Genomic DNA, 26101 nt, shown 5'->3' with positions numbered 1-26101 from the left:
ACACCTCCTACAAATGCCTTCCATTTGAGAATATAAAACTTCCACTAAGCCACCTTCCGATCATACACTCAAAATAAATTTTAAAATTTCACATTTTCAAACACTTCCATAATTCTGACCCGCCTTCCCCTTAAATTAAAACTAAACTATGATATCATAGTAAAGAAGCCAGTCTATGAACAATCTCAGGCACCCTCGTCTATGTGTCTCAGACTTCACAGCAACAATGACCTGGGCGGGAGAGAGAGAGTACACACACGCAAGCACAGCCCACAGGTGAGAACAAGGATGAGGTCAGAGATGTGTGTTCACCTCTCCATCTGGATTTGGTGAGTACCGTAGTACTTAATAAATAATTTCTATGCTTGCCCCCTCCCCGCTTAAACCAATGAAAGAGATTGAGGATTACTGAGGTGTTACAGGTCCAAGTCTAAGCTATTCAGAAATCAAGACACCCAAAAAAATGCAAATCAAAAAACAAAACAACCAAAAAAGCCACAAAACAAATAACTAACAATTTCAGTTAATTTCAAGCAACTGATTATCATACAGACATCAACAAAGACTTGCAGGGATTTCCCTGGTGGTGCAGTGGTTAAGAATCCACCTGCCGGGCTTCCCTGGTGGCGCACTGGTTGAGAGTCTGCCTGCCAATGCAGGGGACACGGGTTCGAGCCCTGGTCCGAGAAGATCTCACATGCCGCGGGGCAACTAAGCCCGTGTGCCACAACTACTGAGCCTGCGTGCTACAACTACTGAAGCCCGTGCGCCTAGAGCCTGTGCTCTGCAACGAGAAGCCACAGCAATAAGCCCGCTTGCCACAACTAGAGAAAGCCCGTGTGCAGCAATGAAGACCCAACGCAGCCAAAATAAATTAAAAAAAAAAAGTTAAAAAAACCCCCCCAAAAACAAAGACTAGCAGAGAAAATAGATTTAGAAGATTTTTGTTTCCAAAACTTGAAAACATTCCCAAATGCTGGATAAGGCTCTCAAGCTGCACTGCCAACACCAACGTGGCCAGCCACTTTTCATTCATGACACCTATTCCTGGGGTCCACTGCCTCAGCCACGAAGGGAGTCACCTGTAGGACAGGAGCTGCTGTTGGCACTGGGAGGGGAGAATCTGCTCAGAGCTCTCTAGGATAACTACTGTTCAGCTCTGGCAGAGGGACACTGCTGGCTCACTCCAAATACTGGAGCAGTGGTTCTCAGTATCTGCTTGGCTCAATTCTCCAACCATTGCATGTGTTGGATGCAGGGAAAGTGGGTCAATCAGGTGCCAGGTGAAAAGAAAAGGGGATGCTCAGATGGTTCCAATCTGCTGTGCTTCTAATTATGAGCCACAAACTTTTCTAGAAGTTACGTCATTATTATTTAAAAAAATTTTTTGGCCGCACCTCGAGGCTTGTGGGATCTTAGGTCCCCGACCAGGGACTGAACCCGGGCCCTCGGCAGTGAGAGCGAGGAGTCCTAACCACTGGACCGCCAGGGCATTCCCTCTAGAAGTTACTTTAGCACTCACTCAGACACCTCACAACCAGGCTGTCCCACCTTATATCTAGCTTGATGTAAAAAGTACCTCAGGCTGGGACCTTGGACATCTTATCACTTAAATCCTTATGTTTCCTGACTCTTAGTTTCTACATCTGTTGAAAAATAAGAACCAGAAAAACTACGTTTCCTGAAAGAGCTATTGTGAGGATCAGATGCAAAGACTGCTATAGAAACTCTTGTTTGGGATTTACCCATTGTTTGCCCATGGTATTCTTTGAACTGGTTTGTTTCTGGTGGTTTTTTGAGCACCTGCAAACTAAATGAACTCCCTCCATTCTGCCATTCACGGCCACTGATGAAACTTTTAAACCCTGAGCTCAGTTTCTTCTCTGATGAGCAGCCACCTGTTCGAAGTGGGCCATCATGTGCCTGAGACTTAATCTTTGGTTGTGGTCATGTGGTGGAGTTGGCAAAATTACACTGAAGTTATTTTCCCCTCTGAATTTTTGCAAAATAGAAATGGACTGTGGGCAGTTCCCACGTAGCCACCTAGGCTCAGCTGAATCCAGCCATTTTATATTAAGTCCTTCCCCTCACAGGGGAGGCTGGTTGGGAAGGTCTATTCCTCGCTTCCTTTTTGTGAGGGGGAGCGAAGTCAGGAACGAACTATGTTGCCATCCTGGTGACATCACCCCTGGCCCTCTCTTCCTGGTTCCCTCTTCCAGTGGGAAGTCAACATAATTTGCTAGATGTTTTGGAAGAGGAAGAGAGAAAAATCAGGTTTCTAAAAGACTGAAATCACCATTGATCTTAAGAAGCTGCCCTTTTTACTCTTTAATAAAAGTCCCTGCTTAACATAAAAAAATCACATCTCTCTCTGTATTTTAAGTAGCATGTCAGTTTTGAAACTGAACATCCCTGACTGAATCCTATGTTCCTCAGGAATACAAGAACAGCCTCACTGGGTCAGAACATGTCCACCGAGGTCAGGGCCCAGTGACCAACGGAGCCCCTAGAACGTGCCAGGAGCACACGACCCTCTCCCTGGCATCAAGCATTAAAGGTGAGGTAGAGTCCAGCCTCTGCTGTAGCCACTTACAGCTTTGCCCATAGAAAGTCATTCTCATCCCTAAAAAATCCACTTGCATTTCCTGTCTAAACCACGTCTCACACAGTTCTCCTTATATATGTCCTAAACACAGTCACACAACATTTATTCTACTCACGGTGCCCCTTGTCAAAACACCTGAGGATTTATGAACAAGTCAGTGTTTATCTCTTTAAGGCCGCTCTTTATTTCACCAGTTCTGATGGTGTTTTTTTCTCAGTCTTCGCTTTTTCACATTAAAGAGTCCTCTCTTTCACCTGATTCAGTCCCCTTTCCCGATGCTGACTAGTTCCAACAGATCCCATTAGGATGATAGATTAGACAGCACATAGTACTCCTGGTGAGGCACGATACAGTTTTTACATAAAGGTGGAACGATGTAAAAATAAGAAAAAAGAGTAACAAGGAAAAAACAAAACCAACCAAACAAAAAAAGGTGGAACAATGTACTGTTTTGTGTTCAAAGCCTTTATGGTCAAAAGAACAGACCTGGCTGACATCCTTAGGAATCTCCAACTCCCAGATGCCTTTCTTTTCAAACACAGATCCTTCCCACTCTGCCCTACCATGGGCAGGGTCTGTCTGTCTCTCTCTCTCTCTCTCTCACACACATTTTCCTTAAAGCCACCTGCTTCTTATCAGCTTTCTTCTTTCGTAACAGATCTATACCCCGACCTGATGTTTGTCGAACACCTGCTCTTGCCAACCAATATTATGAGTAAGTGATGCTACTTCTTCATAACTACAAGGTAGGGGGTGTTATCCCCACATGTGGATGAGGACACAGAGTCTTAGAAAAGTGAAGCAGCCCAAATCACAGAGCACGCAAAAGTGGTATCTGAATATACATTAGGCTGGTAACAAGCCAGAGCTCTTTCCCCAAAGTAATTCGCTGCTACCAAACAATCTGGACATTTTGCCTTCAGTTAATACAAAGATTCTAAATAAAATCTGCCTAACACTGATCACTAACAACCCTTCTCCCTTTAGAGACATACTGCAGATCCTTACCCTTTGTTTCCTTTCATGAAGGCAACTGCTTAGCCACAAAAAGTTAACATGTTAGTTCCCTGGTAGCTTAATTTTTAAATGGTTTTTTACGAACACTATCAAGGAGGTTTAGAAGACTAAAGATATTATATCTCGCCACTGCTGTGTATCCACTTGCTTACGAATCTCCTCAAAGAACTTTAGTTAGAAATCACATCATCACCACCACCAACACGTTATTTTTGTGTCCAGGAAACTCATCCTTTTCACTGGCTTCAAAGGTTTGCCTGGTTGAGTGCTTGAGTGCTGAGATTCCCTCAGCTCCAATTTCCTGTGTCCTATTTGTAGTATTTCGTATACATAGGGACGACAGTTTATTCTTCTAGCCTTCCAGCATTTAAAAAATTATCATAAAAACACAATAGCTTTCAGGTCTCCTGTAAGCTGATTAACTCCCCACTTTCTATGAGGTCCCATATGTATTTCAGACTTGTGTACTTCTTCATTTAGCTAACCAAGCTGGGCCAACCACGTTGCCCCTGTTCTCCCCAAGCACAAGTTCTTTACCTCACACAGGAAGGCTCTCTCTGTCCACACATCCAACTTAACTCCCAGTGGTTTACAGTAGCCCCACTGCCTGGAATGCCTTTACTATTCTTGCCTGTCCAAATTCTAGCCGTCCTCCAGAGTTTGACCTAAATCCCGTCTCTCCAGCAACCTTCTTTGACCTAGCTGTTCTCCGCCGATCTCTCCTTGTTCTAGAACCCTTTAACAATAATTCTACACATCACTCATTCTGCACTTAATCCCATATAAAATGTTTATGTCTCGTCACCTGAGTTTATGTCTTGTCCTGAGTTCCTGGGAGATGGGGACCACAGCATTTGCTTTCCTGGGAGTTCCCTTTGGTGTCCAGCAATGTGGAGTGTGGCTGTACAATCATACTTGTTTGCATCCAGACAATCTTTGCTGTGAAATTCAAGGCATTACCAGAACATTCCCTCTTCCAGACTGTCTCTTGCTCTCACAGCTCTGGGCCAGTGACTCCCTTGAAATACTGCCACCAAAAGGCTGCTGAGTTGGTTTGTGACAAGAACTGGGGCTGGGTATGTCTGTATATGTTTTTGGTGAAAACAGACATGCCATGCAAACTCTAAACCAGGATGAGCACTCTGACACATAAGCTTGCCAGTGAAAAATACTGTTGTAAGAGATTTTCCTATGGAATATTATATATCGCTTTCTAGAAATGTATATTTTAAATGTTGGTATTAGATATATCCGAAAAGTCACAGACATTTTTCAAACCCAAAGCTACGTTTTCCTGTAAGAATCATAAATAGAAACACAACTACTTAAATCAAACCATCTAGCTAGACCCAGGCAATCAACTTGATGGAGTGATGAGAAAGCTAAACAAGTTGCTGGAAACTCAAATATACATTCTTCGCTTCACTGTGACTTCTTATATGGCCTATTGAAGAATCTCAAATTAATAGTCCTGATTTCAACTCTAAAACAGATCTGGTTAAAAAGCTTTACTGTTACAAAAGACCCCGAACAGCCAAAGCAATCTTGAGACAGAAAAACGGAGTTGGAGGAATCAGGCTCCCTGACTTCAAACTATACCACAAAGCTACAGTAATCAAGACAGTATGGTACTGGCACAAAAACAGAAACACAGATCAATGGTACAGGATAGAATGCTCAGAGATAAACCCACGCACATATGGTCACCTAATTTATGACAACGGAGGTGAGGACATACAACGGAGAAAAGACAGCCTCTTCAATAAGTGGTGCTGGGAAAACTGGACAGCTACATGTAAAAGAATGAAATTAGAACACTATCTAACACCATACACAAAAATAAACTCCAAATGGATTAAAGACCTAAATATAAGACCAGACACTATAAACCTCTTAGAGGGAAACATAGGAAAAACACTCTTTGACATAAACCACAGCAAGATCTTTTTTGACCCACCTCCTAGAATAACAGAAATAAAAACAAAAATAAACAAATGGGACTTAATTAAACTTAAAAGCTTTTGCACAGCAGAGAAAACCATAAACAAGACAAAAAGACAACCCTCAGAATGGGAGAAAATATTTGCAAATGAAACATCAGACAAAGGATTAATCTCCAAAATATACAAACAGCTCATGGAGCTCAATATCAAAAAAACAAACAATCCAGTTAAGAAATGGGCGGAAGACCTAAATAGACATTTCATCAAGGAAGACATACAGATGGCCAAGAGGCACATGAAAAGATGCTCAACATCACTAATTATTAAAGAAATGCAAATCAAAACTACAATGAGGTATCACCTCACACTGGTCAGAATGGCCGTTATCAAAAAATCTAGAAACAATAAATGCTGGAAAGGGTGTGGTGAAAAGGGAACCCTCCTGCACTGTTGGTGGGAATGTAAACTGATACAGCCACTATGGAGAACAGTATGGAGGTTCCTTAAAAAACTAAAAAGAGAACTACCGTATGACCCAGCAATCCCACTACTGGGCATATACCCTGAGAAGACCATAATTCAAAAAGAGACATGTACCACAATGTTCACTGCAGCACTATTTACAATAGCCAGGACATGGAACCAACCTAAATGTCCATCGACAGATGAATGGATAAAGAAGATGTGTCACATATATACAATAGAATATTACTCAGCCATCAAAAGAAACGAAATTGAGTTATTTGTAGTGAGATGGATGGACCTAGAGTCTGTCATACAGAGTGAAGTCAGTCAGAAAAAGAAAAACAAATACCGTATGCTAACACATATATATGAAACAAAAAAAAAAAAAATGGTACTGATGAACCTAGTTGCAGGGCAGGAATAAAGATGTAGACATAGAGAATGGACTTGAGGACATGGGGTGGAGGGGGAAGCTGGGGCAAAGTGAGAGTAGCATCGACATATATCACTATCGAATGTAAAACAGCTGGCTGGTGGGAAGCTGCAGCATAGCACAGGGAGATGGGCTCGGTGCTTTCCGATGACCTAGAGGGGTGGGATAGGGAGGATGATAGGGAGGATGAGAGGGAGGCTCAAGAGGGAGGGGATATGGGGGCATATGTATGCATATGGCTGATTCACTTTGGTGTACAACAGAAACTAACACAGTATTGTGAAGCAATTATACTCCAGTAAAGATTAAAAAAAAAGCTTTATTGTTAGAACGCTAGATCAAATCATCTAGTTTTACAAGAACAAGACTAAACAATTACTTTAAGATGAATGAAATTTTAGCTTTCACTGTATACCTCATGCCTGAGCCACGATAAACAACCATTAAAAGAGAACCAAACAGTTCCTGATAAAAAGAACTGCCTGTGGGGTTGGGTAAAGAGACGTGAGAACTGATCTCAATGAGGTTATCATATTTGGAAGGTGGCACCCCACTTCCCACCTGACTGACATTGTTATTGGTCCCAGGACAATTTCTGGGAGACAAGAATAGCACCTTTTACTTAGGTATGAAGCCAGAATGATATGCCATTTCTTATAGACTACAATGAGACTGAACTAGGATCCGCAGAATATTCACAAGGCAGCTTCAACCCAGGGCAACTCCCAAACGTAGGGAAAGTGAAACTGTTGGTGAGCACTACTCACTGATCTTCTGTTCCAAAAAACTTTACAAAGAAGCATTTCTTCCCACGCGGTTTCTTTAAGTCCTTGGGTGGGTTAACAATCTAGAGGATGAAAGGGAAAAAAAGGCTTTTTTCCACAGGTATAAGTTGGTAAGAAAAAAAATGAAATAAAACAAAAGAAATACATTTTAAAAAACAAAGCCAAACACAGGGCCTAGTTTATGTCCAAATCTGTCATTTTTCTACTGAGATATGTGGAAATGTGCAAATATTCTAGGAGTTCCCTACATCTACTATGATCTACAGTGTTCAGCAGATACAATATACTTTTTACTAAAATGACCCTGTTTTAAAAGCAGTTAAAACTAAGGCCAACGTCATTCCCCCCTGCAATGTGAGCCTGTCATCACTGAAGAAACATAGAGAATACTCTTAAAAATACTTCTGTGCAGGAAGAGTTGAGACAGGTAACAGCGACAATGAAGAACAACTGAGGCACTGAAAATGCCATATTGCAAAGAGACAGTCTAAAGACATTTCCTGGGCTCCTAGCAAGAATATAAAAACAGAACATTTGGAAAGCTATGAGGGCTCGCCTCATGCAAAATGTGGAATGCCAACTTCTGCAAAGATGCACTGGAGTAGCACATATGGTAAAATGGAAAAAAGATTTAAACTTAGTTGGGACAAAAATACTTTGACTTTTCACTAACCTACATTTAGATTTTTCTTCCTGGAAAATTTATTTGCTTCTCCTTTTGTTAGATTTAAGTGCAAAGCTAAATTCAAGTTAGAATGGATTTTCAGGGTTAAAAGACTTTATCACAAACCACCTCTGATTCAAGAAATAATAACTTACTGCAGATTAAAGGACCTGGTTTATATTATACTGTCGTTTCTAAATAAACTGATACTAAAGAAAAAAAAATTCCGAGTGTTATTTAAATAAGTCCAGTTTAACTCAATGCTAGAAACTGAGGGGGAATACATCTTACATTCTCCCCTTCCTCAAACCCGACTTCAGACGTCTTAGTAGCAAGACACTCACCTTTCCCGGCCAAGGAGGATACCGGCCGAGTTTCCCCCTAGAGAAAACACAGAGAGTCAGCATTTGCCGTGGAAAAGCCAGTCCATCTTCAACTCACTCAACATGCAATTTCTTTTCCTAAATCTCCACTTCCACCCTCAAGTGCCAGAACAAAAGCTGGCAACCCGGAGTTCTTAACGTGACTTCCACAGCTAGGCCCAAGAGGCCCAAGTCCCTTAGAAATGCAATGCAAAATTGTAGACTTATGTGCATAAGGTATGGGCATTCTGCTGGTGAGAAGGAACACAGAAAAACAAAACCACCAAGAGTCGTTTGTCTAGAGCCTCTCCGTGACGTGACGGGGGTGGGGAGGCAGTTCGCTCTGTAAACACAGACTTCCCCTTACAAAGTCTGGTTTAATTCACCAGCCCGGCTTTGACAAATGCTTATGGAAGCCCTTCCTCTGGGTCGAGAAACGAGCTACGCAGCTCGAGGGAGGCGGCGACAGTCAGTCTCGGTTCGAGCGGTTGTCTGGGACACAGAAGCAGACCACGAGAGGCACCCAAGAAGGTACTGGTCACTGCCAACCCTTCGGTTGTAAAGGAAAAGTCCCCCTTCCATTTCTTCACAGGGCAGCGCCAGCAGGCCGGTTTCGACACCCCCGGCTGAGCCGCCCGCACAGGTCAGTTCCATCGCAACGCAGGTTTCGACGGGCTTGCCCGGACGAGATGGCCCCGCGGGCTCTCCGGCTCTCCTCCTTTCCCGGGAGCCCCAGCCAGACCCCGAGGCGAGGACCGGGCGTCCCCCGGAGCCGCACGGCACCGGGCATTCCCCGCACGGTGGCCGCCGGCGTCCGGGTCCGGAGCGCAGCCCTCCCCGGGCAGCCTCGGAGCTCAGAGCCGGGCCCGCTGCGGCCAGCCTCGGGCTCAGTCCCCCGGGGCCAGGCTGCCCCTTCCGCCCGGCTTCGTTCCCAGCGCCGGCACCTGTCTCGCCCTCTCTCCACGACCTGGAGCGCATAGAAAAGTAGCCTCGAGGCGGGCCGTGCACCTCACGCCTAGGGAAGCAGCTCCCCGCGAACCTCGCTTGGCCCTGGCAGCCCGGACTCACCACACCAAATCGCCAAGCCGCAGACTCACAGCCGCCATCTTACCACCCAACCACCGCCGACGCACGGGCCGTCGGGAACATCAGGTCGCCCCGGCGCCGCCCATTGGAGTGAGCCCGGTCACATGACGGGGGCCGGCCGTAACCGGCCACGCCGCTGCTTTGACGTCACCGCGCCCGTCGGGACTTATTGGCCGGTCGAGCAGCACGTGACCCGGGAGCAGCGGTCTCCGCGCGCCGGATCCCGGAGACTCCCGGCTCCTTCCCCCTCCCTCCGGCTTGTGACAACGAAGCGCCGGGGTCTGAGGCGGCGGCGACGGTGCGGCCGGCCAAACGAGCTAGGGAGCCGGCCCTGTGGCCGCCCCGCCCCCGGGCCCTGGCCTCCAGCTCCCTCCCTCTCGGCGCTTCCGTTACGGCCGTTAGTCCCTCGCGGGCCCCGGGGCCGGCCGTGTTGCCGCGCCGGCAGCTGCCCTGACGGACTTCAGCGCGGCCTGGAAGACAGCCTCCGCCCGCGTCCGGGGCCCCGCACCTGGCGGGCTCTGCGTGGTCGCCCCGGGCAGCGGACAGGTCCTTCGGAGCGCGCTTTCTAAAGGCCGGCGTCCGGGGAGCCGCTCCGAGCCTGCGTCCGCGCCCCAAGTTCTCCAGGGGCGAAGTGCTGCCCGCCCCGAGGCTCCGAGTTGCCTGGCCGGCGTGGAGCCGGCGTCTCTCCGCTTCCTCTTGGGTTGGCGCGGCGGCACGGCCGGCGAAGCTCCCCCCGGGCGCGCGGGGACCCGGCCATGGGCCGCGACGCGGGCTGGCCGCCCGCCGGGAGGCATGGCTCGGGGGCCGGCCGCTAGCAGCGCCGCAGCCCGGGCTCCCGGGCCGGCATGAGGACGGCCGCGGGGGGACGAGTGCGGCCCGCGGGGCCGTAGCCTGCGTTGCGCCGGTGACAAAGGTGCGTGTGTTTGTCGGGACCGGGCTCTCATGTAAGCCTTGTTGTAGTTTGACACTTTTAGGGAAGTTGGGAGCAGGCTGTTGTGACAGCAGGAAGGCAGATGCTAGGCGTAGTTGCAGTACGTTAAAACTAAACCATTGAATGGGGAACTGTGAACAGCAGTTCAACACAGCGTCTGCCTAAACGTCAACATCCCAGGTAGAAAATAAAAAAATTTAAAGGTCCCAATCCCAGTTCCAGAACCCAAACAGTTAAGTCAGGTGTTGACTTAACTTAGAACCGGACTTTTCTTGAGTCACCGCCTGCTTGAAAAGGTGGCAGGTCCACACGCCGTTTCCTATGGGCGTTTTGTTACAGGGAGACTGGTTGTAAGCGGGTTTTTAGCGAACTGGCTTGTCCGCAGTCTGGTTTCTCTTTGGAGTTCAGTTTCCCTGAAGTACCGTCAGCTGTTTTCAGGAACTGTCACTTACTGTTAACTATTTTGTGTTTTTTTAAAGACGAGTTGGTCATTTAAAGCGTATTTGAGTTTCCAGGATATACCTTAATAAAATTCAGCACACTCTTTTAGTTTAGAAATTATTAATTTTTGAGGAATTGAAGGATACTTGAATGACTTCATAAAATACATGAATCTTAAATCAGCTTCACACTGGACCTAGAGACATTTCCGTTAGAGTCAGGAACATGGTAAAGAATATATTGTCTGATATCCTGGCAGTTCTAGCCAATGCAATAAGACATGAAACAAAAATAAAACATAATTTTTCAGAAAGGAGAAGACAAAATTCTCATGTCTGTGAATGATGGAACAGCCTATTTTTAAAAACAAAGTTAAGGGAAAACCATTAAAATAAATAAGAGTTCACTGAACAGACTAATTATAAAATCAGCATACAAAATTCAGTTTTTCTACGTTTCACCAATAATCATTTTGAATATATGATTAAGAGGATATGTAACAACAACAGAAAGTACTATTCCTGGTAATAACCTGAGATGGAAAAGGAGGCTAGTATTTCTTGGATAACATCAGTTGAAGTTTTTTAAGAGGGATGCTTTTGTTTGTAGAATACTGTACTTTTATTTAGAATTAATGGGGACTTCCCTGGTGGCGCAGTGGTTAAGAATCCACCTGCCAATGCAGGGCACATGGGTTCGAGCCCTGGTCCAGGAAGATCCCACATGCTGCGGAGCAGCTAAGCCCGTGTGCCGCAACTACTGAGCCTGCACTCTAGAGCCCGTGAGCCACAACTACTGAAGCCTGTTCACCGCAACTACTGAAGCCTGCACGCCTAGAGCCCGTGCTCTGCAACAAAGAGAAGCCACCGTAATGAGAAGCCCACGCACTGCAATGAAGAGTAGCCCCCACTTGCCGCAACTAGAGAAAGCCCGCGCACAGCAACGAAGACCCAACGCAGCCAACAATAAATAAATAAATAAACAAATAAATATTTATAATTAATGGTCAATTCATTAAAATTGAGTATTTAAATGCTTAGCTTTTTTAAAGCCTTTTAAGCTTTGTTGACAGATCTTTTATTTATAAATCTAAGAATGTTTACGTAAAAATAAATGTTTGATTTTTGACAAAGTTTCAATTAAGGCAACAGTTTAATAGATTAAATTCCCATAAACAATGAGCTCTTTTTTACGAAATTAAATTCCCTTAAATGTTTTACACTGCATTTAAAGCTTTATATGCTTGTTCTCTCAAATACTTCAAAATTCTAAAACAGTGAACTTGTAAACCTAGAAGTTAAATCTTTCCAAGGACTTAACTCTTTTAAGTCTAATAAACGTGTAAATGTAAGGTCTTTTAAAAGCACACTTTAAAATTTAGTTATGTTCCCTTAAGCATTTCAGATTAAAATTGTAAGTCTAACATCATTCATTAAAATGTCTGATTCTCTTAAATGTTTGAAATGACTTAGTAACAAGCAACAGCAATTATCACGATGACTGTAAAACTTAAACCAAAATCTAAGTGTTAATATGCTGTAGGTTTGATTTACTTTATTTTCTAGTCTTACTACTGTAATTTCTCAGGCCTGCAAAGTCACTTACACAACCAAGAGATGAATTTTTGCCATCTGGGTTGATTGAAGTTACACTATCTAAAATTTGGGCCGAGATAAGGTTACATTTTAAAATTACTGCCTGGTCAAGGGCAGGGACCTAGTTCCCACTTCTAAGATGACCTTTCTGCGTCCCATCAGTTAACATGCAGATTCTCTTCTTACAGTGAGAGTTTGCCTGCATTTATGAGTGGGGGACCTTTATGCCTTCACCTTCACCTTCACTTTGCCTGCTTTTATGAGTGGGGGACCTTTATGAAATCCCTTTCAGCTGGGATTTATTTCCACAATCCAGAGAATCACGACTGTTGTGGGGGCCTTGAAAGTTTCTTTTAGGGGAATTTCTTTTGACATCTTAGTGCATGATGGTCTTTTGCATCACCAACCTGTTTTGCTGCCAGTTGCTTTGTTTTCTAACTAGAATTATTTTAACTCTTCATTTTTAGATATTTTACTCCCTTACCTGGTCTTATAGATCACAATTTTATGGTCATGATAGAAGAAGTGAATATTGCATGTATACAGATACACATGATGTATATGGATATATAAGATATATATAAATCTTCCTGAACTAATTCACATTTATGATTCATTTACATTCAGAATGCAGTGACCTTTTTGGGGGAACTTATCAAAATGATTTTTAAATTGATCTGAAATAATTAATAGGCTAGAATAGCAAAGTATTACTTTTAAAAGAATAATAAAAATGAATCTTTAAGTTGTTGAAATATACCATAGAATTTTTCAAATCAGTGCTGTACTGGTTCAGGAATCTAGATACTAGATGGATATAACAGGATGAATTTCAGAAATAGACCTTAATATATTAAAGACATGTATAATATATGCCAAATCAGCAGGGAAAAGAGGGATTATTTGGTGATTGATGCTGGGGAGAAACCAGGTTAGGGCCTCACCTCTCACCTTATAGTAAATTCAATTTGGGTTAAAGAGCTCAATGTGAAAAATGCATCTATAAAACAAGAATGGGTAAATTCTTTTACAAGAATTACTTGGTTGGAGGAGGACATTCTAGGCATAAAAGAAATGGAAGAAGCCATAAGGGAAAAGAGCCTAGTTTTAACTGCATAAAAAGCTAAAATTTCTTTCATCATACCTCACTCTATGCAAAGTTAAACAGTAAATAGCAAAGCAGGAGAAAGTATGAGAGATATGACAGGCATTACATATTTATTATTTATATATCTATAACAAGTCAAAAGCCCTTACAAATCAATAAAAAAGCTGCGATTTTTTCAGCCATTCCCTTAATGTTGGACACTCAAGTTGCTTCTATCATTTTTCATATACAAACAAGGCTACAATGAATATTCTTATTTATTGGTGTGGTAGAATGTGGGTTTTAAAAGGTAGGACACAAAATTACACATAAAGCACACACACACAATATATAGTGTGATTTACATGTTTATATCCTGTAAATCCTTGGAATTCTGGAGTTCACAATATACTTTGATCATTTCCAAGGAACTTTGAAGGTCTTTGGCCTGTGATAATTTGTCATTTTGCTGAGGCCCAAGTTTGGGTGGTGAGAGGCTGGTGTTAAGAAGTTAGCCTAGCCATACTGCTTCTGAGACAGCAGTCTTACTTATCCTGGGGTAGGCAGTACTTCTCTGAACTGATGAAAACTGTCATTGTGAAGAATGGCCCTACATGAAAGTAAACTGCTGGTGATGAAAATAAAGAGGTTTTAAGAAAGAGGTTATTCTCAGCCAGGAGTAAAAAAAAATGTATTGGATAAATTAAATGAAAACCAATTTTCTCTAGGATTCTTTGCAATTCTGAGGATTCTTTAAGGCTCTATCAGCATGGGTTCTCTAGTGTCGAGAATCTAGTGAATATGCATAGAAAAAAAAGACTGGAAGGAAGTATGCTAAACAGTGATTATCTCTGAATGATAGGATTTGGGGTGCTTTTCATATCTATATGAAATTTTTTATATTTAAAATAAATAGTATTTAAGAAGAAAAAAGCAGTAAATGATAAGATAAATTTAACAGTGATTCTTCTTGACAGTGAAATTTTTTTTTTAAACTTAAATTGGTGTAACTGAACAAGAAAAATCACCATTTTTATCATCTCGGTTTGACCTGGCTCTTCTTTTCAATGTTAACAGAAGCCATGCAGTGACACCTGGTAAGACTTGTTGGTAGCCATGTCGGAGCCCCACAGGGTCCAGTTCACCTCTCTCCCAGGTTCTTTGAATCCTGCATTTTTGAAGAAATCCCGGAAAGAGGAGGTTGGGGGAGCAGAACAGCATCAGGACTCTGAGCCGGCTGCAGCAGCTGTTCGGATCACACTTACTCTCTTTGAGCCAGATCACAAGCGCTGCCCAGAGTTCTTCTACCCAGAGCTGGTGAAGAACTTACGAGGGAAGGTGAAAGGACCTCAGCCTGCAGACAAGGTATACCCCAGTGACCCCAGCTCACTCTGCAGATCTAATGCTCTGGGCAGCGTGTGTGGATGGGGCTTCCGGAGGGTGGAAGCAGTACTAGAGAGGCTTTGGGCTGCCCCCCAAAGCAAGCACAAGGTCTGCTGGTTTTTCCTCTGGCAGGAAGGGATAGAATTGTTTCTAGAACCATTCTCCTGATTTCTGCTAGAGAAAATGTATGGCACATCCAAGGCTAATTTGAATTATGGCTAACTAATATGAATAAATACCAAATTTTTTCATACCAAGTCTATAAATGTTACATGTAAGTGTGACTAGTCCCTGGCTTTTCCAGTGCTGGAATTTCGTGCTGGACATTTTTCTTTTCCAAGGGAATCTCACTGTGCCTAATATGAGGGCAAGCAAAAGACACAGCCTGTTCATCTCTTTTGAAAAGTAGTATTCTGGATAGTTTCTTTACCTGGATGGATAGAATCCTATTTTTGTGGGTTTTGTTTTTGTTGGGATTTCTTATCCCCCACTCCCCACTGGAATTGGGCAGCCTTTAGGGCTTTTGAGAATCAGTTTGATTTTTAATTAATTAATTAATTAGTTTATTTATTTATTTATTTTTGGCCGCATTGGGTCTTTGTTGCTGCGCACGGGCTTTCTCTAGTTGCAGCGAGCTGGGGCTACTCTTCGTTGCGGTGTGCGGGCTTCTCATTGCGGTGGCTTCTCTTGTTGCGGAGCACGGGCTCTAGGCGTGTGGACTTCAGTAGCTGAGGCTCTCGGACTCTAGAGTTCAGGCTCAGTAGTTGTGACGCACGGGCTTAGTTGCTCCGCAGCATGTGGGATCTTCCTGGACCAGGGCTTGAGCCCGTGTTCCCTTCATTGGCAGACGGATTCCCAACCACTGCACCACCAGGGAAGTCCCAGTTTGATTTCTTAAATGTTTTTTAAATGATCTATTTATTTTCCTGGCAGACTGTTTTACTTTTTTAGTATGGAATGTTTCAAACATGTACAGTGTAGAGAGAATAGTATAACAAGCCCCCATGTACCCATTACCCAGCTTCAGTTATTACTGATATTTTGGCAATTCGTTAACATTGTAAAAATTTTTTATAAACTTTTTAACTGAATTATGTACATAAGGAAAGTGCACATATGATAAATATACAGTTTGATGGATTTTAACAAACACCCATGTAATCTGCACCTGGATTACAAAATATAACATTTTCCAGGACAATAGAAACCCTCCTTCTGCCCTCCCAAAATACTGCCTCAGCCCTCAAGGGTAACAACTGTTCTGATTTCTAACAGCTGAGATCAGTTTTGCATGTTTTTGTATTTCATATAAATGGAATCATACAATTTGAGTAGGAGCTAGGTCAAGAGCATTTATTTATAAGCACCTACTGTATACCTGTGTGCTAGGCTGGCCTCTGAGGGAAAGGTGAGTAGGGTCCTGCATTTGCAGCATTTGGATCTCTAGAGTGGCTCTCAGTGAAATGGGGATTAGGCTAGTACCTGGCCCACAGTGTGTCTGCGGGGTAGGGGGGCGGGGTGTGTGGATGAGATCATGCAGGTGCATGATTTCTAGCAGATTGCCTCAGAGCCAGTGCTCCAGCAGTCTAATCCATGGTTGTGCTGTTTGGAGTGAGTGCCTTTGGTTAGAAGGATTATCCACTTTTCTTTACTCAGATAAAAATGTGTTTCCTTGGTAAAGATCTGATTGGCTGAATGGAAACCAGTTCAGTCTGTGCCAAGGGTCAGCCTGTTGTATGAGGGCCAGTGGTCAGGATGAGAAAAAGTAATTTCATATCCATTCATAAACTCTTTTCCAAAGTAGGAACAGGATTTTCTTCCTTGAGAGGAATACACAGTAGCAGGGATTGGTTAAGGTATTTATTTACGGGCTCAAACCAAATTAGTAGGTCAACTGAAATTTGAACTCCAGTGCTCTGATTTCACCTTTTTGGGGGTTCAGATGCCCTCCTCAATTGCAGAAAAATGCATGGGGCTTACACAGAGAACTTTGGATCCAGTTTCAGGGGATTCACTCCTGGCCTTCAGATTCAGAACTCCTGAATTAACATGTCTACTCTGCAGTGTTCAAAGCATAATGTAATCTGACACATTCATGTATTAACTCACTTAGCATGTATATCTTAGAAAGTGAAGGCACTGTGCTATGCTGAGGACTATGTAAACGTGGGGAAGTTGCCGTCCCAACCTTACAGGAACTTTGCACTCTTGTAGATGTTTTAGGAGAATTACACCAGCACAGGTAGCAGAAGTCACAATGTGGTAATGGTTTAAGTCTGGTACAAATACAGGCCCCGGAGGGCTTAGACAGAGAGGAGCTTACATTCCAGATGCTGTGTTGAGACAGAGCTGGACCTTCATACATTCAGGAAATAGTGGATGACTGCTGTTTGCAGGGCATTAAGGAGTATGCATTAAATCCAGCGCTGCTCCAGGTGGGTGGGTTTTCTTAAAATTATTTGAACCACTTAGGTTACATGTGATCATTGTAGAAAAATTAGAAGATACAGACAAGCTGTTTTAAAGACCACCCATTTATGGTACGTACATGTTCTGTAACGTCCCATTGTACGTGTGTGTCCTAAATCATTTAACTGATCCTTTATGGGTAAGTGGAGTTTCAGTAGGCAGAGATGGGAGGGTGAGATGGGAGAATTTTGTTTTCAAACAAGCATCTGATCTTTAGTGTTTTTGGACTCCAAAGTCTTAAGTGTATTTGGTACAGGAATTTTTTATTAAAATTAAGATTCCTTACCATGGAAGCTTAAGGTCCAACTCTGAAAAATTTTCTCAAGAAAAATGTAAGAGTAAGTTTATGGAATATAAATAAACTTTGGAAAAGCGCATGAAAGTATCTGGAGGGAGTATTGAGATTGGGAGGGAAGGGAGGTTATTGATCCTTCAAGATAGGCTTCCAAGGAAAGGTAATGCCATGAACTTGGGTTTGACTGTTTGTAGCTCTGAGAGAAGTGCAAGTTCATACCACTCTTCTAACCAATAAGGCTGAATAGCTGTCAAGAGCTTGTCCTATGCTCGGTGGGTTCTTAACCTTTTTGAGCCATTGACTGCTTTGGAAGTCTGGTGAAGCCTATGGACCCCTTCTTAGAATAATGTTTTTAAATGCATAAAATAATTTTTAGGATTACAAAGGAAATCAGTTGTATTGGAACACAGTTCTACACGGGTTGAGCATCCCCTGACTAAAGTCCCTTTGCCATATTTGGAGCCCTATAGGACCTAGTGCTGCGTGTGATGGGTGATTGTAGGCATTTAGTCAAGTTCTCTTGAATCTTGTGAATGGAAATTTTACTTTCTTACACAGCTAAGGTAAACACTGATGGGAAGTTAACATGTATTCTACCTTGTCTTTTCTGAAAAACAATTGTTTTTATTATGCAGTTTATAGGTGTTGAGTCAGTGCAGGCACTAGGAATAGCATTGTGGGAATTTTTTTGTGACTCCTATTTTTGTGGAATGGTCTCTTTACAGAAGAAAGATCTCTCGGATCCTTTCAATGATGAAGAAAAGGAAAGGCATAAAGTGGAGGCCCTTGCCCGGAAATTTGAAGAAAAATATGTAAGATTTCTCTGTTGGATAACAAAACAACCTTGTTGGGTGGGAGAGGTTTTCAGACATTTCCATATTCCTTTAGTGGTTTATCATCTAATCAACACTGATGTGGAAACAAGTGTAGACCTTGGAGAGAACAGAATGAAGTTATTAAACAAATGCATTAAGATAAGAAAACGCATATGGCAGGAACTCATGTGTGGAGCTAAACGGATGAATAAATAAGGGGCTTTTACCCTTAGAATTTATCCTGAGAATAACATTTTGGTGCAAAGCATATGAAGCCATTTAGTTCTTTCTTCTGTCTTAGGCCACTCTATGCATTTACAAATCTGTCCTATTTTGAAAGGTCTTCAGGGAATGAGGTTTTGGTGTGTGTGTGTGTATGAGACTGTTCCAGTGCTTTATAACCTTTAGTCATTAGCTGATGGAGTTCAAGGCAACAATTAATTCGGTGTATTAAAAAAACCCTGTGACCCTAGACCTAGAAATTTGTTAAAAGGGTCGTGTTATGTGTTCTTACCACAAGTACAAAAAAGCATGTGATCAATTTTAAATTTTAGGGTGGAAAGAAACGTAGAAAAGACCGAATACAGGACTTGATTGATATGGGTTATGGTTATGATGAATCTGATTCCTTCATCGATAACTCTGAGGCGGTAAGTACTTAATGAAACCTCTGAGACCACCAGAACCACTGCACCCTAGCATCTACCGACAGCGCCTGGAGGCTGGGGGTGGAGTCAGTGGATGTGCCCTTAGCCCGAGGAAAGAGCTTCACTGAAGGGAGAGGAAGTGACACCTTGATCGGGGCCTTGGTTCCCTTTATGAAAACGGTGATCAGAGATGTCCAAGACACCTTCTGACTCGGACATTGGTGATTGACCAGAAACATGTCTTAGCATGCTGCCTGAAATGTGACAGAGAAACATGGTCACATCTGCTCTTTCGAGACGTGCTCTGCACCTTTGGACTGTAGTACAGACCTTGGAGCTGACCGTGTGTTTTCCCCCCTTCAGTACGATGAACTTGTTCCTGCTTCTTTGACTACAAAGTATGGAGGATTTTACATTAACTCGGGAACGCTGCAGTTTAGACAGGCGTCGGAATCTGAGGATGACTTCATTAAAGAAAAGAAGAAAAAATCTCCAAAGGTTAGAACGTTGCTCGCTTTTGGATTTCAGAAGTGCTTTTTTACATGACCTTATGAGATCAGTAGGTGACTTGTCAGAATACGTGCTGGTTTAGGATGACTCAGGAGATTGGCGGAAAGGCACCAGCTGTGCCGAGGTTGGCGGTTCCCTTCTCACACGTGTGCTGTGGCGAGGTGCCGTGAACCTGGAGGTCTCGGTCATTGTATCCATGCCTGTGTCCTTGCAGGCTCAGCAGGGATTCATTCCTCGAGGTGGTCCCAGGGCGGGGACGAGGGCAATGAAGGGTGTGGAGTGAGGGGCGTTTGCACCAGCTTGCTGTGTCTCTTCTGTGGACATGTAGAGGACTTCAGTTCCCAGGGCTGTCACCCCAACGAAAACAAGTCAGCCCTAAGATAAGTTTATTTTGAAAGCTATCTACCACTGCCTGTGTGTTTAAAATGCAAGGTAGGCCCACACATAGCTCATTTTAAACCAGAAACTGTTCAGGCTGCAGAATGGCCTCTGTTGCCTCAGGCCCGGGTTTCCCAGAAGCCGCTGTCAGTTGGAATGCTGTCCTGACCTGTGGGTCTGTGGTCCAAGGACTGAGCGGAAAGCTTTTGTTCGTGAAGGAAGTAAGACAGCTCTCAGGATGTACCCTGGGCGGAGCAAGGCCGGTGCTGTGTAGTGCACTTGCTCCCAGAGTTAGGGAGCCGTGTAACTGTGCCTTGTCTTTAATTCTCAGAAGCGGAAGTTGAAGGAAGGTGGTGAGAAGATAAAGAAGAAGAAAAAAGATGACACTTATGACAAGGAGAAGAAATCGAAAAAGTCCAAGTTTTCCAAAGCCGGGTGAGAGGCAGCAGCTTCTTTGCTAGGATGACGTCTGAACTGTTAGGGCAGGACACCTGGGAGCTGACTCGCCCTCCTCCTCACAGCTTCAGAAGAGGCAGCAGGGCCTGGCCTTGCGTTTCCCGTCATGCCTCCCACGGTGCCATGTGGGCATAGTCTGTACTCTCACATCTCTGTGTGTCAGACATCAGAGTTCTCTCTGTCCCACTGTCAGTGTTGGCAGCTATTTCTGTCAGTGTGTGATTGCTGATGTTTCCTGTTCTCTTGGGCACCCCTCCTCTGCCCCAGTTCTCCTGTCTGTGTTCCCCCTTTGTCTTCTCCGGTCCTGCTTCCTTTGCCTCACTTGGTCTCACCCCAGTCGCCCTTCAAGTTGCTGCTGCTCTCTGCTGCTCCTGCTTTCTCCCTTTAAATATCTTTCTTACCCCCCCACTTTTTGCAACCTTTTATTTCAGCCTGGCAGTGGTTTTTAAAAACCCATCGGATATGTAGCATTTTGTGATACTGTTTTGCTAACCTATATTAAATCTCAAGCTTTGGTCCCAGCAAGAAGGAGCTCCGTATGCCAAGAGGAGGGAGGAGGAGTAACAGGGTGGACTTGTGACTGAGGTTCCTGGAGACCATTGCGCTGGGAGAAGGGCTGAAGCCCCTCTGAATTTCCCTTTTGAGGTGTACTGCAGCCTTAGTAACTGACTTCCCCCTTGCTTGCAGCTTCACAGCCCTCAATGCCAGCAAGGAGAAGAAGAAAAAGAAGTATTCTGGGGCTTTGAGCGTTAAAGAGATGCTGAAGAAATTTCAGAAGGAGAAAGAGGCTCAGAGGAAGAGGGACGAAGAGCATAAGCCCGTAGCAGTCTCGTCGGTGGAAGCTCAGGGCCTGCGGGAATTGGAGGGCGCCTCTGACCCTTTGCTCTCGCTCTTCGGCTCCACTTCTGACAACGACTTGCTGCAGGCGGCCACCGCCATGGACTCGCTGACTGATTTGGACTTGGAGCAGCTGCTCAGTGAGTCTCCAGAAGGAAGCCCCTTCCGCGATATGGATGATGAAAGCGATTCCCTTGGGGTGGGACTGGACCAGGAATTCAGGCAGCCCTCTTCCCTTCCCGAAGGCCTGCCTGCGCCCCTGGAGAAGCGCGTTAAGGAGCTGGCTCAGGTATGGTGACATGGAATGGCCGGGCTCTCCTGGAAGCAGTCTGGGCAGTTGATGCTGGTCCCGAACCACTCGAAGCTCGTGGCCTAGAGCAACCCTTAGTCAGTGGGCAGTTCCAGTGTCAGCTCTTCCAAACTTTCTTCTCATCCCAAGTGAGGGAACAGTGGAAGCTCTGCCTGTCAGGCATCATTTCTCAGCCTTTCATGGTTCCTTCACTCCTGGAGAATTTACTGTCTTCTGGAGAGATTTTCTCTTTTCCTACTTTCTGCCTGTCAGAGTATCTTTCCTTTTGTATGATAGACTGACACTAATGTTGGCAGCAGGCAGCTGAGGCAGAGATCCATATTTTTAGTAATCTTCTGAAGGTTTTGAAAATTCACAGAAGTTTGCAGTCATATGTTGGACGTGGGGCAATGCTTAGTTGCCACTGGGTTTAATTGCTCCCTGGACTTGCATGTCACCAGTGTTAGGTAGTGATTACAGGAATCCTAAATTGTGCTAAATAAGAAGGAGCTGAACCATAAATGCTGTCCATGCCCCATGTTAAAAACAATAACAGTCTTCAGAAAATAGCAGACACTGCTCCTGTTTTCCCCTTGGTGATTGGGAATTGATCCCTAGAGCACTAAGGACTGTCAAGTCAGTGATACGTGAATACTGACTATAAACCAAGCACGGGTCGTTAGTTATGATGACTTTTAGTTAAAATACCGTTTTACCGTGGACATCATGACTTGTGACACAACTCTGGTGGTACTTACACTCTATAGCTTAAGTTTTAAACCAGTGATTCAGAATCTCTGTTGTGTATAATATCCTTTGTGTTTTAGGGCAGGGTGAAATGTTAACCACTGCTACAAATGATTTTCTCACTTCCAAAAAACACTTGAACACAACATGTGAAATAATTCAAATGTCTTATTCAGAGCTCTAGTTCATCCTTGTAGAACATGCACAGTATTCTGTTTGAACATAACCATTTAAATGAATTATGCCATGTCAGGATTCAGAGTATATCTTAACAGGATGTTAAGGTGGAAATAGTTGAATCTGAACTTGGCATGTTTGAGCATACTGTCCTGTGCTCTCTCTCAGAATTTATGTTAGAAAACATTACTCCTTATTCTTTTCAATCCTCTGGTTTGTAATCAAATTATTTTGTAGCTTCTGAAAGCCTTGTTGAGTGAGCTAAGATCTATGTGGCAGTAGCCAGTCATTTTTTAGAGAAAAGTAAAAATGGCTCTTGGATGTGTCCCTATTCCCACCAAAGACTGTGTTCTAGTCTGATAATTTAGACTCATTATTTCATTTTCTTGGGAAAGATGGACAAATCTAGTGGAAACAGTGGTTTAATGTGAAATGGCGTTGGATTGTGACTTGCGAAAACCTCGCTTTCTGGAGTCTGTTGGGGGGACAGTGAGCAAGCTGTCCTTCCTCGTTGACTGCCAGGTCTTGGTTGTCTCTTGGGCACGGTGGAGACAGGGTTCAGGATGCCATAGGGTAAGGTAGGCTCGGGTTCTGGTGAGGAGGTGGTGACCAGGAGGCATACTGGCTTGAAAATATGTTCAAATGTGAAATTGATACTTCAGTCATCACCTGCCCCTTCTCCTATAACAGCATTAAGAAATTTGGGAAATGAAGTGGGAAGTGGGTATTACCCACCATCCCGCCACTCTGAAAACTATTTTCAATTTACATATTCTTTTCTAGTCTCTGTATATATGTATTCATGCAGTTGTAATTATAGTTGTGAATAATTTCCTGTTTTTTTCACTTAATAAATATTATTTATAAAGCCCTCATTACTTTTAATGGTTGCATGAAAAAGAAGGCTTAATTTAGAAAGTTACTTAATGCCACTCTAAAAGATCCCCAGCTGCTCCGTTCCCACCAGGGCCCTCCGCTTGGGGCACTTGGAGCTTCCTGCATGTGTGCATGAGTGCTCTAGACCCAGACCCTGTTGAGAGTCTTCTGGCAAAGAGATTCCTCCCAGGGAAAAAACGCCTATGTACACAAAAATTGCATATAATTTCAAAAGCTACGCATGGATATTTGGATCCTTAATAAGAGGCCCTGTCCTAGATCTTGAACTGGACATTGCATTTTTAAATTTTAAATTAAACTTGATGTATATAACTATAACATTAGCAGTGTTTATGTGTTTCTCACTTTATATTTCACTCCCCTTCTTTTTCTTTTTTACCCTCTTCTTTTATTTTTGTAATAGTTTGTTTAGATTTTAAATCTTGGCCCTAGAGGATACATGTATCAGTTTCTACCACTGTCTAAAAATCTACACCCCCCCCCCCCCGCCCCCAAACTTGGTGGCTTCAAACAGTGACTCATTTCTCCTGACTGTGGGTTGGCCGGTGGTTTGTCTTCTGGTCCTGCCTGGACTCGCTCTCGGGGCTGTGTTCATTGGGCAAGATGGGGGCTGGCGCTGGGACAGCCAGGATGGCAGGGCCTCTCTCTCCTCCCGTCTTTCATCCTGGGCTTTTTCAGGGCACGACAGTCTCAGGGCAGCATTTCACGAGGGAGCTGTAAGGTGGAAGCTGTAAGGCCCTCATGATCTAGCCTTAGAAGTGGTATGCACCACATCTCTTCTGCCACAGTGTATTGGTAAAGCAAGTCACCAACCAGAGGCCACCTCTCCATGGGGGAATGCATGTACTGGGAGGCGAGGAATCTGTGGTCCTGTTTGCAGTCCACCACTGTACTTAAGCAGATTCTATTCTTAACGTGTATCAGTCTCCCTGGGAGAAGTTTTTGCTGTTGGAAACAAAAGTTAGATTTGACTTCTAAGTAGATGTGATACTTAAAACTTTTAAAAAAACTTTTGAAAATTTATGTATGTTAAAGAGGTACTCCAAGAGGGCGACCTTGGATACTCCAGAAATGTTACTGTTTTCTTCTCATATTAGCTCATTTTCCACTTCTTACTTTCTTGTACTGTACATTTTTTTTTTTTTTTTTAATTTTATTTATTTATTTATTTATTTTTGGCTGTGCTGGATCTTCGGTTCGTGCGAGGGCTTTCTCTAGTTGCGGCAAGTGGGGGCCACTCTTCATCGCGGTGCGGGGACCGCTCTTCATCGCGGTGCGCGGGCCTTTCACTATCGCGGCCCCTCCCGTTGCGGGGCACAGGCTCCAGACGCGCAGGCTCAGCAGCTGTGGCTCACGGGCCCAGCTGCTCCGTGGCATGTGGGATCTTCCCAGACCAGGGCTCGAACCCGTGTCTCCCGCATTAGCAGGCAGATTCTCAACCACTGCGCCACCAGGGAAGCCCGTACTGTACATTTTTATGGGCCCCAGGGAACCCAGTGGTTTGATTTGATGGCCTTACCCCTGTCTTCTCTTAATATGTATTGGTTGTGTTTTTTGTCTTGATTGTTGAAAAGTTCAGGTATGTTGCGCCTTCATTTTACTGTCGTGATGTGGTTTGGCAGCTACTCAGCCTGCTCCATACAGATGACCCAGCTCTGTTTTGGTCCTCTTCAATCCAGCATAAAATGGAAATGATACTGATACTAAAAATAGAAAAGAAACAGAGACCCCATGTCACCCACCATTCTACCTGCTCACTGCTTACCCTCCTATACAGTTAGAACCCTTGCATTGCAAAACCAGGGAGACATGGATCCAAGGAGAATAAGGTAGAAAAAAAATAACAACTTGTTTGGTCTTTTTAAAAAAGAAAATCATGCCAGATTTCATTCTGTTCAGCAAAAACAGGTACAGTATATAAGGTTGTGATCTCAGTGCTGAAAGGCTACAAGTGGCTCTTATAATGAATAAAAGAGCTCATTAAAAGGCTATTGGAACTATTGTAAATCAGCATGATCTGGCTGTTTGGTCTAACTTCATTTCCTAGTTAATCTAGGATTGATTGATTCATACAACTCCTTGGGCAAGGGTGTCTGTCTTTAGGGTTGAGGGATGTCACTTCTTTCTGGTAGACTATCAAATATATATCCAATTGCTCTTTTAATTAGATTTATTTTAAATTTTATCTCTGAGGATTTTGTTTTATACTTGACTAATTATCTTCAGTATAAAACCAAATCCTCAGAGATACTGGTCTACAGGATTCAAAAGGCATCAGAAAAAAAAAAAAAACACATTTCAAAAGGCATCAGGAAAAAAAAAACTTAAAAAAATTTTATAGCCAGAAAGCTTCTGATATGGCTGATATCTAAAGATAAAATCTGATTGGCGGGAATGCCCTGGAGGTCCAGTGGTTAGGACTCTTCGCTTTCACTGCCAAGGGCCCGGGTTCAATCCCTGGTCAGGGAACCAGGATCCCACAAGCCAAACAGTGCGGCCAAAAAAAAAAAAAATTGATTGGAAACCTGAGCTGTTGATGGGTCTGACAAACAGGTATTTGAAATACGTGTTAATTAGGCTGAATTAACATGAAGGTGCTTCTGCATCTTATAACTAGCAGTGTATAAGCTAAAGCAACACAAAGACTCAGTTTTGTTTTCTCTCAGACTGAAGTCATAATCCCAGTACACTAAAGGTGCCACGGTGGATTCCAAATCCTCTGACAGTATAAGAAAGGGCAAGTGAATGGGTTACAGTGACACCCTTTCTTTCTTCCCTTTCCACCTG

The 26101-nt window shown here is 43.7% G+C and overlaps 2 protein-coding genes across 11 annotated transcripts in view; one reads left to right on the top strand and one right to left on the bottom strand.

Moving 5' to 3' along the window:
• Positions 1-9463, bottom strand: part of GLYR1 (glyoxylate reductase 1 homolog) — a 36426-nt gene extending 26963 nt beyond the window's left edge. For 7 of the 8 annotated variants that reach the window (XM_028166336.2, XM_057529050.1, XM_057529049.1 and 4 more), the window contains exons 1-3: positions 9343-9463; positions 8257-8293; positions 7231-7310 (exon numbers count right to left, since the gene is read on the bottom strand). In XM_028166336.2, coding sequence (XP_028022137.2) covers positions 7231-7310; positions 8257-8293; positions 9343-9380 — 155 coding nt within the window. In that variant the 5' untranslated portion in view covers positions 9381-9463. The remainder of the gene's footprint in view (positions 1-7230; positions 7311-8256; positions 8294-9342) is intronic. The other variant, XM_057529047.1, reaches the window with a different exon arrangement.
• A 72-nt stretch (positions 9464-9535) lies between these two features.
• Positions 9536-26101, top strand: part of UBN1 (ubinuclein 1) — a 38034-nt gene continuing 21468 nt past the window's right edge. For 2 of the 3 annotated variants that reach the window (XM_057529045.1, XM_007181509.3), the window contains exons 1-7: positions 9536-10273; positions 14492-14779; positions 18287-18373; positions 18931-19026; positions 19387-19521; positions 20243-20346; positions 21055-21493. In XM_057529045.1, coding sequence (XP_057385028.1) covers positions 14531-14779; positions 18287-18373; positions 18931-19026; positions 19387-19521; positions 20243-20346; positions 21055-21493 — 1110 coding nt within the window. In that variant the 5' untranslated portion in view covers positions 9536-10273; positions 14492-14530. The remainder of the gene's footprint in view (positions 10274-14491; positions 14780-18286; positions 18374-18930; positions 19027-19386; positions 19522-20242; positions 20347-21054; positions 21494-26101) is intronic. The other variant, XM_057529046.1, reaches the window with a different exon arrangement.

The sequence above is a fragment of the Balaenoptera acutorostrata genome, chromosome 15, assembly GCF_949987535.1.
Source record: "Balaenoptera acutorostrata chromosome 15, mBalAcu1.1, whole genome shotgun sequence".
Classification (NCBI taxonomy): domain Eukaryota; kingdom Metazoa; phylum Chordata; class Mammalia; order Artiodactyla; family Balaenopteridae; genus Balaenoptera; species Balaenoptera acutorostrata.
The sequence above is the reverse complement of the archived record's forward strand: the minus strand, read 5'-3'. Positions and strand labels throughout refer to the sequence as shown.